Consider the following 16,412-nt stretch of genomic DNA (forward strand, 5'->3'; position numbering starts at 1 on the left):
CACACACATCTGTTTTGTTGTATTGCTTTGTTTTTTCATAAAATGAATCCATGTACCTACTGTTCTATGCCTTTTTCTTGCTTAGAAATACACAATGCACAGACTCCTCTGTCAGCAAATCACATTTATGAGATGATGCCTTTCCCTCTCCTTTGCATTTAATCCACAGAAGAGGAGGGAGCAGGGCATGTTTCTGACACCATCACTCCCCACCCTGGCTGGTGAGACACTGACCTGCCCAAAATGTTCCTGCGGACCTTCTGTACTTGTTTTTCCACAGCTCTGCCCGCCTCCTTATTGTTTAGGTCACTTTGATTATTTAAATATTAGGCTCAGAGATAACAGGAGCCAGGTGCATGAATAAAATCCAACTACAGTACTAGGGTGAGGTTATAATGTGTTTGTTCTATTAAAAAGCCATCCTTTCTCCAGGTTTATCGTGCTTCGTTGCATTTTACTTCTGCCAGAGGTAAACCGAGTGAGCTTCCAGGGGTGGTGGCCTCTTTTTCACTGCAGGTTCCCATTCAGTGAGGTTCAGCTTGAAATGATGGGACCAATTCGTTCACTATAAAATCCAACAGATGCTGGAGCACATCAGAATTCTAGGCTGGACTTTCCATGGAGCCTCCAACTTGTACTTTTTATCATGGGCTTCACTTCACCATATCATATCCACAATGTCAGAGCTCATCAAAATATCAGTAGTGTATTTTATTGGATTGGAAGATGAACTAAAGGAAGGAAGGAGGGAGGGAGGGAGAAAGGAAGGAAGAAAGGAAGGAAGTGAAATAGATTGCTGATTTATGGAAGTTAAATAAGACACAACGAGTTTGGGTCCGGTGACATTTATGATGATGATGATGTATGGTGTGTGGGACACTTCCACAGTTTAACTGTGGCCCTTTCCTTTAGCATTCTCCCACGCTTTTCCCTTTAGGGACTAACTATGCATCAAATATTCCCATGAACCTGCTGGACTCCCTCACTTTCATATATCAATATTTAATGTAATATCTTTTTACATAAGTCTTTTGGGGATGGGGGGCAGCATAGCTAATTATTTTTCTCTTAAACCTGGAGGGATTATTGTGCAAATCTGAATCTTTTTCGAGAATAAGGATGGAAAAGAACTATAGTTCATACAATTTCCAGGGTATCCTTTTTCCATCCCATTACAGTTATGCTCTCTACTTACCCTGTCCACAGGGTGGGAAGCGGGGGTGTCACAACCCAGAATCAATAAAAACGTTGAGTACCATCTCTTCACCCTCTGAACGGTTTAGTGATAGCGTAACTAACTTCTGCGTGTTCACCTGTTTTGTAGGTACTAACAACTAACAACAATCTCCTTTTATAAGTCAGGAAATTTTTGTCATTCCTTCATTCATTCATTTATTCAATAAATCCTCACTAAAAGCCAACTACACGTGAGACATCATTAAAGGCAATAAGCATCAGCCTTTTAAAAGGTGGGCCAGAAAGGAGCTTCTATTCCAGGGCCCGGGGTGGGGACAGGTTAAATCAATACACACCAGCAGTAATAAGTGCCATGAAGAAAATATAATCAGGTTATGGGCAGGCTATTTTAGATTGGTGGATAAGGAAAGGCTTTTTCAAGGTGCAGTTGAAAAATAAGAAGGAACTAGGCATGCAAAGATGTAGGGAGAAAGACTTTGCATTCTGAGCACAGGGAATATACCTAATGCAAAATCCCAGAGGTGAGAACAAGCCAGATGTGTTCAAGAAGGCTGTTGTAGCTGGAACAGAGTGGATAAGGGAAATGTGCTCAGCCAGGTGGTCAGGGCCAGATTGTAAAGACTCTGGGTTTTATTCTAAGAGAGATGAAGACTTCAGAGGGTTCTGATCAGGGGAGTACTGTGATCTGGTTACCTTTCAAAGAGATAGCCACCCTGGCTGCTGTATGTATCTTAGGTAGGAAGACAAGAGTGTGTTAGGTACTTACTGCTGTGTAACAAATTGCCCTAACACCTGGCAACCAAAAATGACAATCTATGTTTATTATCTCATGTCATATTTGTGGGTCAGGAATTCAGAGTGGCTTAGTTGGGTGCTTCCGGCGCAGGAGGTCACAGTCAGCATGGTGACCTGGCCTGTGGTCATCTAAAGACTTGACTGGGCCTGCAGACTCCACTTACAAGATGGCTTGCTCACATACTTGTTGGCAGGAGTCTCAGTGTCTTGCCATGTGGACCTCTCCATAGGGCTGCTTGGGTGTCCTCATAACATGACAGCTGACTTTCCCCGGAGTAAGTGATCCAGGAGAGAGCAAGGTGGAAGCCACAGGGGTTTTTTTTAATGACCTAGCCTTGTCATTTCTGCGATTTCCTATTGGTTACACAGATCAGTCCTATTCATTGTAGTTGTGAATATCAGGAGGCAAGAATTACTGGGTGCCATCATGGAGGCTGGCTGCCATAGATGGTTTTCAGAGCAGTTGTCCAGGTGGGAGATAATGGTGCTCAGACAAGAATTGCCCAGCAAAGCTCTACTCCAAAAAGATGTGTGAGTAGAGATTTTCTTCTGTCGTTGGCTGTTTGGTGTCCTGCTATTTGCAAATAAGTTCACAGAACCAAAAAAATACTCCAATTATAGCCCATTATTAGACTCCGAGGTGTTTTATCCACATTGTACAATAATGATTTACTCAGCTTACTTTGGCAAATTTGTGATTATGGTAAGTGACAATATGATACAAACTATGTGTTTTTCAATAATTTAAAGAACATCCCAATGTCTTGAGCAAGCAGTAGGAAAGATGAATACAATTCTATTACGTTCATATTTTACAGAACACCTATTTTGCTCCTAACTTGCCTGCTGGTCTGGTTGTTTGAACAGGCTTAACTTATCTCTTGCTCAGCCGTGCTCAATAAACTCATTCTTAGAGCTACCTAATGGGAATGTGCTTTAAGCACAAGTCAATCAGCAAGATCCCACCGGCTGTGGAACTTCTTCTGCCAGCGTAGTTATGGACACACAAGGCAGACTGGTGTCTTTCAGCAATCAGAGCAGAATTACCTGTCAGAGGGGAGAATTAATTTAACAGAGCGTAGGCAGAACTCACTCTATTTAATTAGGGAAGTTGTCGATAGTGTTAAATTCATTTCTCTGGCAGTTATTTCTTAGCTTTCTTTTGTTTTGACCAATGAAAAATCCCAAACCCAAATCACTGGAAAAGCAGCCTTGAGAAGGAAAAAAACATAGAGTGTCAGCAGCAATTGCTATGGCCGGTTGACCAGGGAAGACTCATTGCTTAACCTCGTGCAAGAATGGGTTATTTGGTGCCAGAGATTGAACTGAGTGTCGTTATTCTGTTGATGGTCACATTTTAAGAACAGTTGCCAGCTTTGGCCTAATTGTACTTTTTTCATCTCTGACTCAGAGAGAAAAAATTTACTTTTTTTTCCCCCAAAAACATTTTGTCATGGTTTTGAAACAATGGTTTTTGCTGTTTAAATTCAAACCTCACAGACCTGTACCTCTGAAACAAATAATACATTATATGTTAAAAAAAAAAAAAAAGAAGAAGAAGATGGGGCGCCCGGGTGGCTCAGTCGTTAAGCGTCTGCCTTCGGCTCAGGTCATGATCCCAGGGTCCTGAGATCGAGCCCCACATCAGGCTCCCTACTCTGCGGGAAGCCTGCTTCTCCCTCTCCCACTCCCCCTGCTTATATCCCCTCTCTCGCTGTGTGTCTCTCTCTGTCAAAAAAATAAATAAAATCTTAAAAAAAAAAAAAAAAGAAGATAGTAGGAAGGGAGAAATGAAGGGGGGGAAATCAGAGGGGGAGACGAACCATGAGAGACTATGGACTCTGAGAAACAAACTGAGGGTTCTAGAGGGGAGGGGGGTGGGGGGATGGGTTAGCCTGGTGATGGGTATTAGAGAGGGAACATACTGAATGGAGCGCTGTGTGTTATATGCAAACAATGAATCGTGGAACACTACATCAAAAACTAATGATGTAATGTATGGTGATTAACATAACATAATAAAAAAAATAAAATAAATTCAAACCTCTACGATTCTTTCCTACCCGTTGATAATACAGTGGAGGAATGAATAGTATAGATCTTAAATTTAAGAGAAATCCTTGAACGATAGGGAGCCCTTGGCACAGAACTGGATGCTGTTGTTTCTGGGGTCACTTTGAGTAATGTAATGAAAGTCCTCAGTCTGGGAGCCTTACACAAATTCCCCCACGATCATGCAGCATCCCTACACAATAAAACAATCCATGTGTTTATGTTGTGCTTCAGTGCCGGCAAGTGATGAAGAGGAAGGAGCGGTGCTTTTTGACAACTCTGGCAAGGCGGCTGCCGATCCCTTCGACACATCTTCTGGATCTGTACAGCTCATTGCAGTAAAACCCACAGCCCTCCCTGTGGTGCATCCCACATCGGACAGGAGCCAGGAGTCGGCAGCCCTCAACGGTGAGGTGAGCGTCTGGGGACCAGGGCAGCCAGGCCTCCGGGAATTCAGACTAAGGAACACCAGCTGGGCATACTGGATGCAGGTTCTGTCCAGTGTATAGGGCTCTATTGGTCATTTTTACCTCTGTGTGTGCAGGCCTCAGTAGGATCAATCAGGATGCAAGTCACCCAAAATTAGTTTGTTGGGTGATGTTTTTGAATCATTTTTGCCTTTCTCAGGAAGCCCAAGGGGACTTTTTAAACATTGTAGTTATGGGGGCACTTGGGTGACTCAGTCGGTAGAGCGTGTGACACTTGATCTTGGGGTCGTGAATTCAAGCCCCACATTGAGGATAGAGTTTACTTAAAAATTGCTTGTTGTTTTTTTTTAACTGTAGTTATGAAGAGAAGCATCACAAATTCTTCCCCATCCCCTTACACATACACACCACCTTCTGGTTTCTTTGGTGACACTCTTAACCTGTTCGTTATGGGATGCCAGTTGTAGTCGGATGAAAGAGGCTCAAACTGAAAAAGGACCAGAGAAGATAGGGTCATACAGACAGGAATGTGGCCTACTATAGAGGCTTTGAAATGACTTTTACTCCTTTTAGCCAGCTTGAAACAACCCTTTGCCTGCTCCCAGGAGGGTATCAGTGCACATCAGGATGTTAATCAGTTTTCCTAAGAGTCTGAAAAAATTTTGTAACATGTTCCAGAGAATGATGATTTGACCAAAGCAAACAGATGGATGGATGGATAGTAGGTATGGGCAGTTTAGAGAAGAGCAAGAGAGGAAGTTAGGTAGAGAATATCCACCATTCCTCTATCCCCTGCAGCAGAATGGCCAGTGGGCTGAAAATGTTTATGAGTTTTTAAGATCATGCATGTGGAACCTGCTCGTGGGCATCTACCTTACATGTGGGCATCTACTTTACACGTGGGTACACACATGCTTTGGCTTTTCTCTCTTGTCCAGCTGTTGTGTTGATTGTTCATTTCATTTGTCTATACTCTGCTGTTGTTACCTACAACCAGTGGAGATTTCCAAGGTTTTAAATTGTTTTTTTTTTTTTTTAAAGATTTTATTCATTTATTTGAGAGAGAGAATGAGAGAGAGCGAGCACATGAGAGGGGGGAGGGTCAGAGGGAGAAGCAGGCTCCCTGCCGAGCAGGGAGCCCGATGCGGGACTCGATCCCGGGACTCCAGGATCATGACCTGAGCCGAAGGCAGTCGCTTAACCGACTGAGCCACCCAGGCGCCCTAAATTGTTTTTCCCATCACACCTCAAGGAACATGCCAGGTCCCTATACACCTGGGCATTGTAAACCACATCAGGGGCTCATCCTCATTCCTCCCTCTAGGCCACATATAAAACCTGATTCAGGAAGCTCCTCTTGCTTTCAGGACAGGAAGACTGAGCTGGCCTAAAGGTGTGGTGGGTTGAGGTTCATCAATTTTGGGGGGAGGAGGGGTCTACTCCTTTACTGTTATCCTCCCCAGGACCACCACCAAAGCCAAGGAGAGTCTTGATTTCCTTTCCCCAAAAAGGCGCCACCTCATTCCCAGGCAAATGTGGGAGGACAGGACCTCAGGCTGGACCCACCATTAGGTTCTCCCTTCCCCAGCCCGGAGCCAGGAAGAGGGAGAGACCCATGGTGATGGATGGATGGATGGAAGGAAGGATAGACAGACTGAGAGGGCCAGAGAAAGTGGGATCGGGAAGGGGCTACTCCAAGCAAAGCGCCACTCCTTCCAGTCTTGCCTCTGGGGGTAGGCGAGGCATAACTGACCATCAGGGCCAGGGCGGTGCTGAGCCAACCCCAACCCTTTGTGGAGTAGTCAAGTACACACCATGGGTTCTCAGCACTGCTGAAGCCTTGTGTTTCAAGGCTGCCGTGGCCACAGACACCTCTTGGTCCTCTTGGCCTTGGTTTCCCAGCAAGCCAGTGGTGGCAGGAAAGGGTAGGAGAGGAAAGCACCCCTGCCCTGGGAGCCTCGAAGGCTGTGCCAGGAGAGTAGCCAGCCTGGGGTGGAGGCAGCCGGGTCCCGGGAGTGGCTGACCCACACATCACAGAAGCTCCTGTTGAGTCGCACCCCCTAGAAGAGAGCATCGAGATCCCAGAGCAACACAGGGGGGCCATGGGCTTCAGGGGCCACCCCCCAGTAGACTGGGCTGGTTGAAAGGGTGAGCACTCGGGGTGGAATGTGGGGTAGTAGTGGGGCCACGGGCGTTCCCACACTGCGAGTGTAGATGGGCAAGAAAGCGGTGGGCAGCTCCCCAAAGTGAGGCCCTGTGACTCCCACCAGACAGTCCCCCAGGGCCTGGGGTACCCTGCAGTAAGTGGCGGGGCCAGGCTCTGGGCTTGGGAGAGGGATGGGTCCCCCCCTAGGAAGTCTCCCCCTCTGCTCTACTGGGCCCGGGGAGGGGGCAGAGGGGCCCCAGTGGCCGCTCAGAGGGCAGGGGTGGAGTGGGCACTGCCTCCTCCCCCCTGTGCCCAGAGCCGGCTGGACCTGGACTGCTCCATGGCACCTCCTCCCAGGGGCCCCCAGCAAAGACTTGATGCTGAAGCCCTCGCCGAGTGGTGGCTGAGCACCGGGCAGCCGGTAGGGCCCGCGGTGCAGTGCGCAGAGGCCCGGGTCCTTGGCAAACTCCCCGCACAGTGCCATGCTCGTCCACTACAGCACCTGGGCTGGGAGCAGGCTCACAGTGACCCCCCAGACGTTGCCCTTGGCCTAGAGCTTCACAGGATCTTTAGGCACCTTGCAGAAGCATCAGTTGGAGGAGAGGTTGTGGCGGATGGAACCCTCCCAGCCCTTCTAGTCCTTCCTGAAGAAGGGGATGTGGCCCGGACCTGACGGGTAATCCGGGCCAGCTTCAGCCTGCGGGAGGGTGTGGGCTGGATCAGTGAGGCAACGCAGGGGGGCACTTGTTATGCCACAGGTATCCCTTCTTCCTCCTCTTGGGAGGTGGGAGGACAACTCCCACCTGGGAAGCCCCAGGCACGGGTTGCTGCAGGTCTCCATGCAGGGGAGACCAGCAGTGTGGGCAGGGGCCTGGCCCCGTGGAGGGCGCAGGGCAGTGGGGCAGTGTGGTGAGGCGGGGCTGGGGGTCATCAATTTCTAAAAAGAACTTCAATGGTTATGGACTTACAGAGCACTTCTATGCCAACTTCCTCGTAGTTTTTTTTTTTTTTTTTCTTTCAACTTCCCTCATATTTTAGACAAAGAAACTGAGGCCAGAGGGTCAAGTAGCTTGCTCAGAATCACACTGTGGTTATTGTGATAGCCTTGATACGATGTTCAGGCCCCCTGGCTCCCTGTACAGTGCTCCTTCCCTCTCTTTGACTTACTGTGGCCTGTCAGTGAAAAATAGCATTGTGCTTAAAAGAGTACAGACTCTCAAGCCATGCTGCAAGGATTTGAAACCAAGTTCTTCTACTTGCTATTTACGTGGCCTTAGGCAGGTTCGTTCATTTCTCAATGCCCCAGTATTTCCACGTTTAAAATGGGACTATTGGGAGGATCAAATGAGTTAATATAGGTGAAACACTTAGAACAGTGCTTAGCACACAATCAGTACGTTATTATTATTATTATTATTATTATTATTAGTTAGTCAGCCAATGAGCAAGGATTCATTGATCATTTATCATCTTATGTTCCTTGGTTCTATAGTTTGGGAGACTTTATGTCTTCTCAAAGCCAATCATACCCACTGAATCTTTCCTTAGGCACAATTCTACCACCTGACACAGAAGCCCAATGATTAGAGGCCTCTGAGATTGTCACTAATAAACTGGTAACTGCTCTTGATTAGGACGTCTACCCAGTATGGACCTAGATAATGGCTGCCGTTCCTGGATCTTTTCACCCCAGCTTCGTGATGTGAATATCATGGGGACATATTCTAGATCTCAGCTAAATTTAACATACAACTCCCTTTTCCTGCCAGGCCCATCACCCTGTCCCAGAAGGAAAACAGATGAGTATTTTGCCTGTCCAGAAATGGATACTTGTTACATTTTGGTAGTTAAAGGAATGGACCTTGCTGGCATTTGGATTGGAAAAGAGCCCTGAACTGTTCTCTGTAATTTGCTGCTTTGTAACATTTAAGGCAGATTGTCTTATAATTTTCTTCCTTCTTGTCTTATGGTTGGCTTATTTCAGTGAAGAAACCACAACCCCAAAGCCATAAATTTTCCTTTTATGGATTACAGGTAATTCTTTTAAAGATTATTTTAAAGAAAACATAATAACCACATAGAATGTTCAGAAGAAAAAAGAAAAATCACTATAATCTCACTACCCTAACATAGCCTGTTTTCATTTTCTGTACCTTCTCCCCAGACTTTTGATCAAACTCATGTATATTTTAGAATCTCATACAGACTTTATATCTTATATCTTTTTTAAGATTTTATTTATTTATTTGAGAGAAAGAGTGGCAGAGGGAGAGGGAGAAACCAGCTCCCCACTGAGCAGGAAGCCCAATGCAGGGCTCGAGCCCAGGACCCCAGGATCATGACCTGAGCCTAAGGCAGACACTTAACCAACTGAGCCACCCAGGTGCCCCTATATCTTATATCTTAAACATTTGCAGTTGTTGCTATTGTCTTTGGGATAATCATTGTTAATGACTTAGTTGAGTAGGTATACCATTGATTGGAAAACTGATCCCCATTGTTCAAATCTTCCAGGTAATTTTGGTTTTAGTTCTGGTTATTATATCTGAGTAATTTCATGCTTGACTTTTAAAACCTTTTTATTCTGAAATAATTTTAGATTTACCCAAGAGTTGCGATAACAGTACAGAGAACCCCATTGGCTCTTTACCTAGCTACCCCGAGTGTAAACATCTTACATAACCATAAAATAATTATCAAACCCAAGAAATTAACATTTGTACTCTATGATTGACTAATCTACAGACCTCATTTGAATTTCATTGGTTTTCCCACTAATGTCCCTTTCCTGTTCCAGGATCCGGGCCAGGATTCCACACGGCATTTAGTCATGGCTCCTCCAGTCTGGGGCAGTTCCTCAGTCCTTCTTTGTGACCATTCTTTGTCTTTGGTGACCTTTATTCTTTTGAAAAATACTGGCCAGATATCATGGACCGTGTCCCTCAGTCTGGGTTTTCTTATGATTGGATTGCACTTACGCATTTTTGGCATAACCACGGGGGTGATGGGCCCTTTTGTGGGTATCAAGCACTTGATACTGATATGTCTGATTACTGGTGATGTTAACTCTCATCTCTGACTTTGAGGCTCTCTTGGAATGTTGCTTAAGGAGAGATTCCAGAAATGGGATTCCTGGCTCAGAGGATGTCATCCTAACTTCTTCTCTTGACTAGTTAAGACCTGTGAAATGCTACCAGCCTAAAAATATTATTAGGGCCCAGGGTGGGGAGATCTTTGCCAAAAGTCAGAAAAAATATGCTGTAGACATAGAACATCCAAGGTGGAGCCTTGTGTTAGTGAACCTTGGGCCTCATTCTGTAGGTTAATCTATATCTTATCACTAGATGAATTTTGTTTATGAATTACAGAAAACTCTTTTAAAGATTATTTTAAAGAGAATATAATAACAACACTATCCATGGTTATAGTAATATAGTCCAGTCTGATTGCAAACAGCACTAATAGTCCTCATATCATCCAGTAGGTGTCAGGCTGATTTCATTGGTCAGCTCCGTTTGTGGGTGTAACATCCTTATTGTTCGTTATTTATTTAGCGTAGCCATCTGCTTATATCTTTGATAGGTCAGAAGGTGTGTTCACCATGTTCCTTTCTATATGACCAGACTGGCTTTGCCCTATCCAGTAGGAACTAACTGGCGTGAGCAACCATACAAGGCTTCAACACTACCTATATCTCAAGAAAGACACAGATTGACAAAAATAAGCTCTTAAATGCAGGTTGGTAGAGCAGAGAGACCTTGGGAACAGGATGTCTGCTCTGCCTTCTCCCTCCACTCATCCCAGCTCAGCCTCTTCAGGAACTGGCTGTCTTATCCAGCTGGGCATCAGCTAAATGTCCAGGGGAGGACATTGGGTTCCTCAGGGCTGGAGCTAGAAGTGGGGCACCAGGATCCAGCTGGGCTTCCAAGTCAGAAGCTCCCAGACAGGGGAATCAAGAGGGTTTAGGTAGGATTAGCCCAACACTACAAAGGCCTGAGCAGACTTGGGTAGACTAGGGAGAAGGAGCCCCTGATGGAAGGTCCAAGTGGCTTAGGTGAGTGTCAGGCTCCATATTGTTTGTGGCTCACTATTGTGGGCTGGTCTTGGAATGGGACACAGGTGGGTCTGGCTGGCTCAAAGGACCAGAGGTGAAGCCTAGGACAACTTTTACAGGAGTTGTGACCTGATGAAAACCTCCTATCTGTTTGCCATGCCTGGTTGGATGTGGGCCTAAGACTTTCTCTCTCCCCAGGTGAACAAAGCCCTGAAGCAGAAGTCAGACATCGAGCACTATCGGAACAAGCTGCGCCTCAAAGCCAAGAGGAAGGGATATTACGACTTCCCCCCGGTGGAGACGAGCAAGGCTCAGACAGAAAGGAAAAAGATGTACGAGAAAACCCAAAAGGAAATCGAGCACGTTTTGGATCCAGACCCAGAACTGTGCGCCCCATTTGCTGAGTCTAAAAACAGGTACAGTGTCTAAGGGATTCTCTGATGGTCCCTGTACTGTTAGTGGGATGTGGGCAGAGGGTGCCCTGGGTAACACAACCCTGGTCCCTCGATCTGTTACCTTAGGACTGTGATCTTTGCTGGCTGCTGATCTGGACCATGCTGGTCTGTGTGAGCTGGTGCTCCATAATGAGTTTAGAAAAGAATAAAATTGAAGCCATTAAAAAAAAAAAATACTTGGGCAAACAACCATAATCGTCCTTTAGTTGAATAATATTTCCAAACCAGTAGCCATTTCAGAGGTGGGTGAAGACATAATTATCACCTACCTGGTTATGCAACTTCCAGATCAAGGGACATTGTATTTTTCAATTAATTAGTGGCTCTTGCGTAAGAAATGCAAATTTCATGCCTCACCTTTTTATTCAGCTTCAGTAAGTACTTACCACACAGCTACTCAGAGCTCTGTGCTGGGTTCATCTCTTTAATTCATAGATTTGTTCATTTATTTGACATTTATCATCACCTACTATGTATGAGGCACCTTGCAAGCTGCTGAATGCTCTCATGGTCATGTATGCTTTGTCTTATGCATTCCTTTGTTCATTCCACCCATTCAGCATTTTATGGTAGGTAAGACAGCCCAGTCTCCACTCTCGTGGGACTTAAGGTCTGATGAGAGAAAAAAGATAACTATCCCAGAAGTTTGTTACTCACAAGTGCAATGGGTGTTTGCCATGTGATGGTCTCTGGCCTCAGAGGGAAGGTCAGGCCCAGCGGTTTGAATTGGTATTATCCCCAAACTTTTTTTTTTTTTTAAGATTTATTTTTTTATTTGAGAGAGAGAGAGTGAGCAGGGGGAGGGGCAGAGGGAGAGAGAGAATCTCAGGCAGACTCCCCATTGAGCATGGAGGCTTCACACAGGGGGCTTCACACAGGGCTCAATCCCACAATCCTGAGATCATGACCTGAGCTGAAATCCAGAGTCGGACACTTAACCAATTGAGCCCCCAGGCACCCCGGCATTATCCCAAGCTTTGTTCCTCACTAAGCAGAGAGTGACCTCACCTACTGGGTAAAGGGGAAGAGGTTAGCAAAGCTAAACATGACCATCTTTCTTCTTTTCCACCCTACCCTAAAGCACCTCCTTGGAAGCACTTTCATGGTTTGAGACCATCCCTTTCAAATATACATTCTCCTTGGCAACAGCCCCTTGGCTTTGGGCATGCCAGCTCTCTGATCCACCCCGTACATCGTATTGGCAGAGGCACCCTCCGCAAATGGGGTGAGACAAGACAGCTCCTGGCCTGAGCGGCCATTGACAGGCTTGGATGGAAGCCACAAAATCAAGCTGGGAGGTGGGGCTCAATTTAATTAATGGAATTGACATAATTTATTTTTAATAAAGAGGGAATTCTAAACCAGTGCCTCATTTACAATGCTTCTAATTAGATTCAATCAGTATGATAAGCTAATGCTACAAAAATCACACTTTGACAGGGCTCAGAATACATGTGTCGCCATGTTGGTAACGGTAAAAGAAGAAGGGTATGGATTTTATAGGAAGGCTGGAGGCTTCTTTAGCTTTTATGCCACACGTGGGGATTTTGTAGTTCAGCAGTCTTTTATAGACCAGGGCAGGGGGTTGTTTTTCCCGGGTTTCCTGCTGCCACTTGGAAACTGAATCAAAGATCATGTGCAAATAAGAGGAACTTAGCTTGGACGTTACCTGGGAAATATATAAAAAATTGCGGTTGAAGCTTTTTATAAGGAGAATGGACACAACTTTTTTTTTCCCCCATAGAGATGCATCCCCACTGCCCAGCAAAAGTTCAGGCCGGATCCTCAAGGCCCTTTGCTGGCCTGCTGATGTTCCGAGCGTGTAGTCCATTCTCCATGAATGTCTGTGGAAGAAATGATTGAATAACCCAAAAAATAATGTTAAAATTTTTTCAGCCAGTGAAGGGAAAAATATGGAAGACCACAAATTGGGTGAGGTGGGGTTAGGAATGGAGGTGAGTTCAGCAAGGGATGGGGCTGGGAAGGGAAGGATTCACAGAGAAAAAGAGAATGATGGTGACTTGGTAAGCTCTGAGGTGTCATTCTTGTCACACTGGGCCGTTGACTCCAGGGGCTGCCGCCAAGTGTGTGGTGTCCGTTCTCACACGTTGGAGTTACCTGTTAATTGCTCCTCACAGTTCAGCTCTGTGGATGTTCTGCTCTCAGTGACCTTGCCCCAGCGAGGCACGTGTGAGGGGGACTCATGCTCCAGTCCAGGGACAGCATCAGTAACCAGGATTTTACCCTGAGACCTAAATTAGATCAATCAAAGACCCCGTTTAGGTTCCAAATGTTGACTCATCCCCACATCTTTTGAAAGAGTCTTCACAGCTTTTTCTTTAAAGTCAGAAGAACACCCCCATTTTTATGTTATAAACTCTTACCCAGAGGCACAAAGGACGTCGTCATGTAACTGACAAAGGTGCTGGCAGAGCCCCCTCCCTACAGAGTCCCTTGGCTCCCACTGCTCCGTGCATCCCGCATCCAGCAGCATCCTACTTCCTGCAGGCATCTATGACTGCGATCCGAGGGCTTTTTCCCGGCAGCCCCCACCGGAAATGCAGTGTAGTTAATGTGCTCCCGAGCAGCTTCAGTCAGTGGCAGATGGGAGCTGATGGGTAAACACCCTGGTGGGAGAACTCTGAGGTGTAAGCTATGCTGTCGTAATAACCACATTTTCTAGCTTCTGTGTTTGAGGCTTTGACATTTGGGGCCTGGCCGACTCTGGAGAAACTGCCCCTCCCAGGGCCATCTAGCCATTTCTGAGACAGTACAGGGCTCGCCTGCAAGTGCACCTTTAATGTGGGAACCAAACAAGCCGGAGCCAATGCCCTAACCTTCTCCTTCACCTAGGGCTCTCCCACTCTGGGTTCCAATCCCCCTGCCTTAATCACCTGCAGGCTGGGTATGACACAACTAGGAACAGCTCCTCTGCCCCAGAGATGGCTGGAATGATTCCAACAATCCACGCCAAAGCCTGTTTACCCTGTCTTGCCTGTTCCTTCCCCAAGAAACCACAAGAGAGCCTCTTGCCCACATTTTCCCCTCACTGCTACTGCCTTGTGATTGACCCTGGTGCTTCCCCATGGGGTGCCCCGTGGCAGGCCCCTTCCCCTTGGAATGGTGAGTACAACAAGCTTTCTTTTCCATGGCAGCGGCCTCCTGATCTATTGGTCTTGGCCACACCTAAATAAAGTAAAACCTACATTTTAATGCAACTATTCCCCATACTTGTCCAGTAAGTTTGAGCCCCAGTTGCCCAAAGTACTATCTCATACTCTCTTTTGGCCTCCTTCCCTTCTCTCTCATTTTTCCGCTTCCTAAGTTGTGCTTCCTGGAGCCTTTTCCCAGGTAAACTAGTTGTACTCAAATCGTCACAGAGCCTGCTTCCAGGGGAACCCAACCTAAGGCAGTAACTCATAAAGATGGAGTTACTTTGATGGAAGCAGAGCTGCTCCTCCTCAGTGGCTACATTTCATCTTTATGGAAACCTAGGTTTCCGTAGAACACAGTTTGGGAACTACTTTCTTAAACTATCCTGGGATTAAAAAGCCCCTAAAAGTGCAAATAAAATTTATTGCTATCCACCCAGCAATGTTTTCAGAGGTTAAAAAAAAAAAAAAGTTTCAAGTTTGCAAGTTTCAAAATTTATTAACTTTTAAAGAATATAGCAAAACGCCACAAGAAATGAATATACCTAAGGGAACTCTATTTGATTAAAATAAGTAATTTCTCTACCCAAGAGCCTAATTTATTTCTAAGTAGTTGCTTACGCACCAGGCACACATGAGTGGTCTGGTCCATTGAGATCCATGTTAAATAGCAGCAGCCTTTAAGCTGGCTTTCATAATGGAACATTGTCTTCAATATAAAAGGAGACTGGAGTGCACCCCAATGTCTAAGTTCTCACCCATGTTCATGGTTCTTGAAAGGGCTCACACAGTCCTGCTATTGTATTTCTAATACTTCCAAAATAGCCTACTTAAATGTCAATTGCTAATCCTAGTGTTTACTCCCCCACCACTCTTATTAGTAAATCTTTTCTAAATGGGTTAATTGGCAATCTCAGGACAGTTGTGAAGTCTGCTTTTTCAAAGAGTGATCTGTAATTAGGTCAAGGATGAGAATTCTTTGGGGGAGGGGGTCTTCCTTAAAGTGTGAATCACTCTGTTTCACAAGGTTGTGCTCCATTCCTAAAGGAAGCTTTTAATTGCAGATAACTATAGGGCACAGTTTATAATATTAGGTTTAAGCTCCTATATTAGTCAGGATTCTTTGGGTTGAAACTGATGGCAATCCAGAACAAACTGGTTAAATAAAAAGAGAATTTGTCATTAAACATGAAAGGCCAAGGCTTCAGGCATGAGTAGATCCAAGGGTTCTTACAGTGTCCCCCTTATCACTCTGCTTGTTCCTCTTCAGACTCTTACCTCATAGTGGCAAACTGGTTGCCAACAACTCCCCGCCTATATCTTATCTTCTCAGAAACGTCAAGGCCAAGAGGATGCCTCTTTTCTGGTTGCTCTAGCGAAAGCCCTAAGACTCAGTCTCGTTGGGACCAACTCATGTGCCCATCCTCTGACCAATCATTGTGGCCATGGGGATGTGATGCTTGATTCTCTAGGCCAACTCCTGCAGGAAGGGTAGCCTCCAAAGAACATCAGAGTGCTCCTACCAAAAGAAGGTCATCATGGGTATCAGGCAAGCAGAGATCACAGAGGTTCTCTAAACAGGTGTAAGCTCCTCATGTTGAGGGGGTAGGTCTAATAGTGTCTATTTTATTCCCCAGGCTAATTGCAAGGGTAGTGTTTTGCCTTGGGAGTTCTTTTTTTTTTTTTTTTTTTTTTGCGAGAGAGAGAGAATGAGAAACAGAGAGCATGAGAGGGAGGAGGGTCAGAGGGAGAAGCAGACTCCCTGCTGAGCAGGGAGCCCGATGCGGGACTCGATCCCGGGACTCCAGGATCACGACCTGAGCCGAAGGCAGTCGCTTAACCAACTGAGCCACCCAGGCACCCCTTGCCTTGGGAGTTCTAATGTCCGTTCTAAGCTAACGGCGTGTGACTGTCATGCTATGACTAACCGTGTGTGTGATCATGAAGAGGTGTGTATACGTCTACCTGCCAGGTTTCTGGCTTCCCACATAGTCACTGGGAATAAATAATGTAACCTCTTCACCTTCAACCCATGAATGAGTAGAATCTTAGGATGGAGACGTAAAACAGGTGGTGTTTGGGGGAATCCTCTGAAGACAGGTGCTCTGAAATGCCAGTTGTTCACAGAGAAAT

General features: G+C 45.8%; 1 protein-coding gene across 1 annotated transcript in view; it reads left to right on the top strand.

The window, feature by feature from the left end:
- KIAA1549L (KIAA1549 like) overlaps window positions 1-16,412 on the top strand; it is a 117,048-nt gene that overhangs the window by 54,439 nt on the left and 46,197 nt on the right. The window contains 2 exon segments of the mRNA XM_035012539.1: window positions 4,279-4,457; window positions 10,871-11,088. Of these exon segments, the coding sequence (XP_034868430.1) occupies window positions 4,279-4,457; window positions 10,871-11,088 (397 nt within the window).

This window comes from Mirounga leonina, unplaced genomic scaffold, assembly GCF_011800145.1.
Source record: "Mirounga leonina isolate KUSES-001 unplaced genomic scaffold, KU_Mleo_1.0 Mir_166, whole genome shotgun sequence".
Taxonomy (NCBI): Eukaryota; Metazoa; Chordata; class Mammalia; order Carnivora; family Phocidae; genus Mirounga; species Mirounga leonina.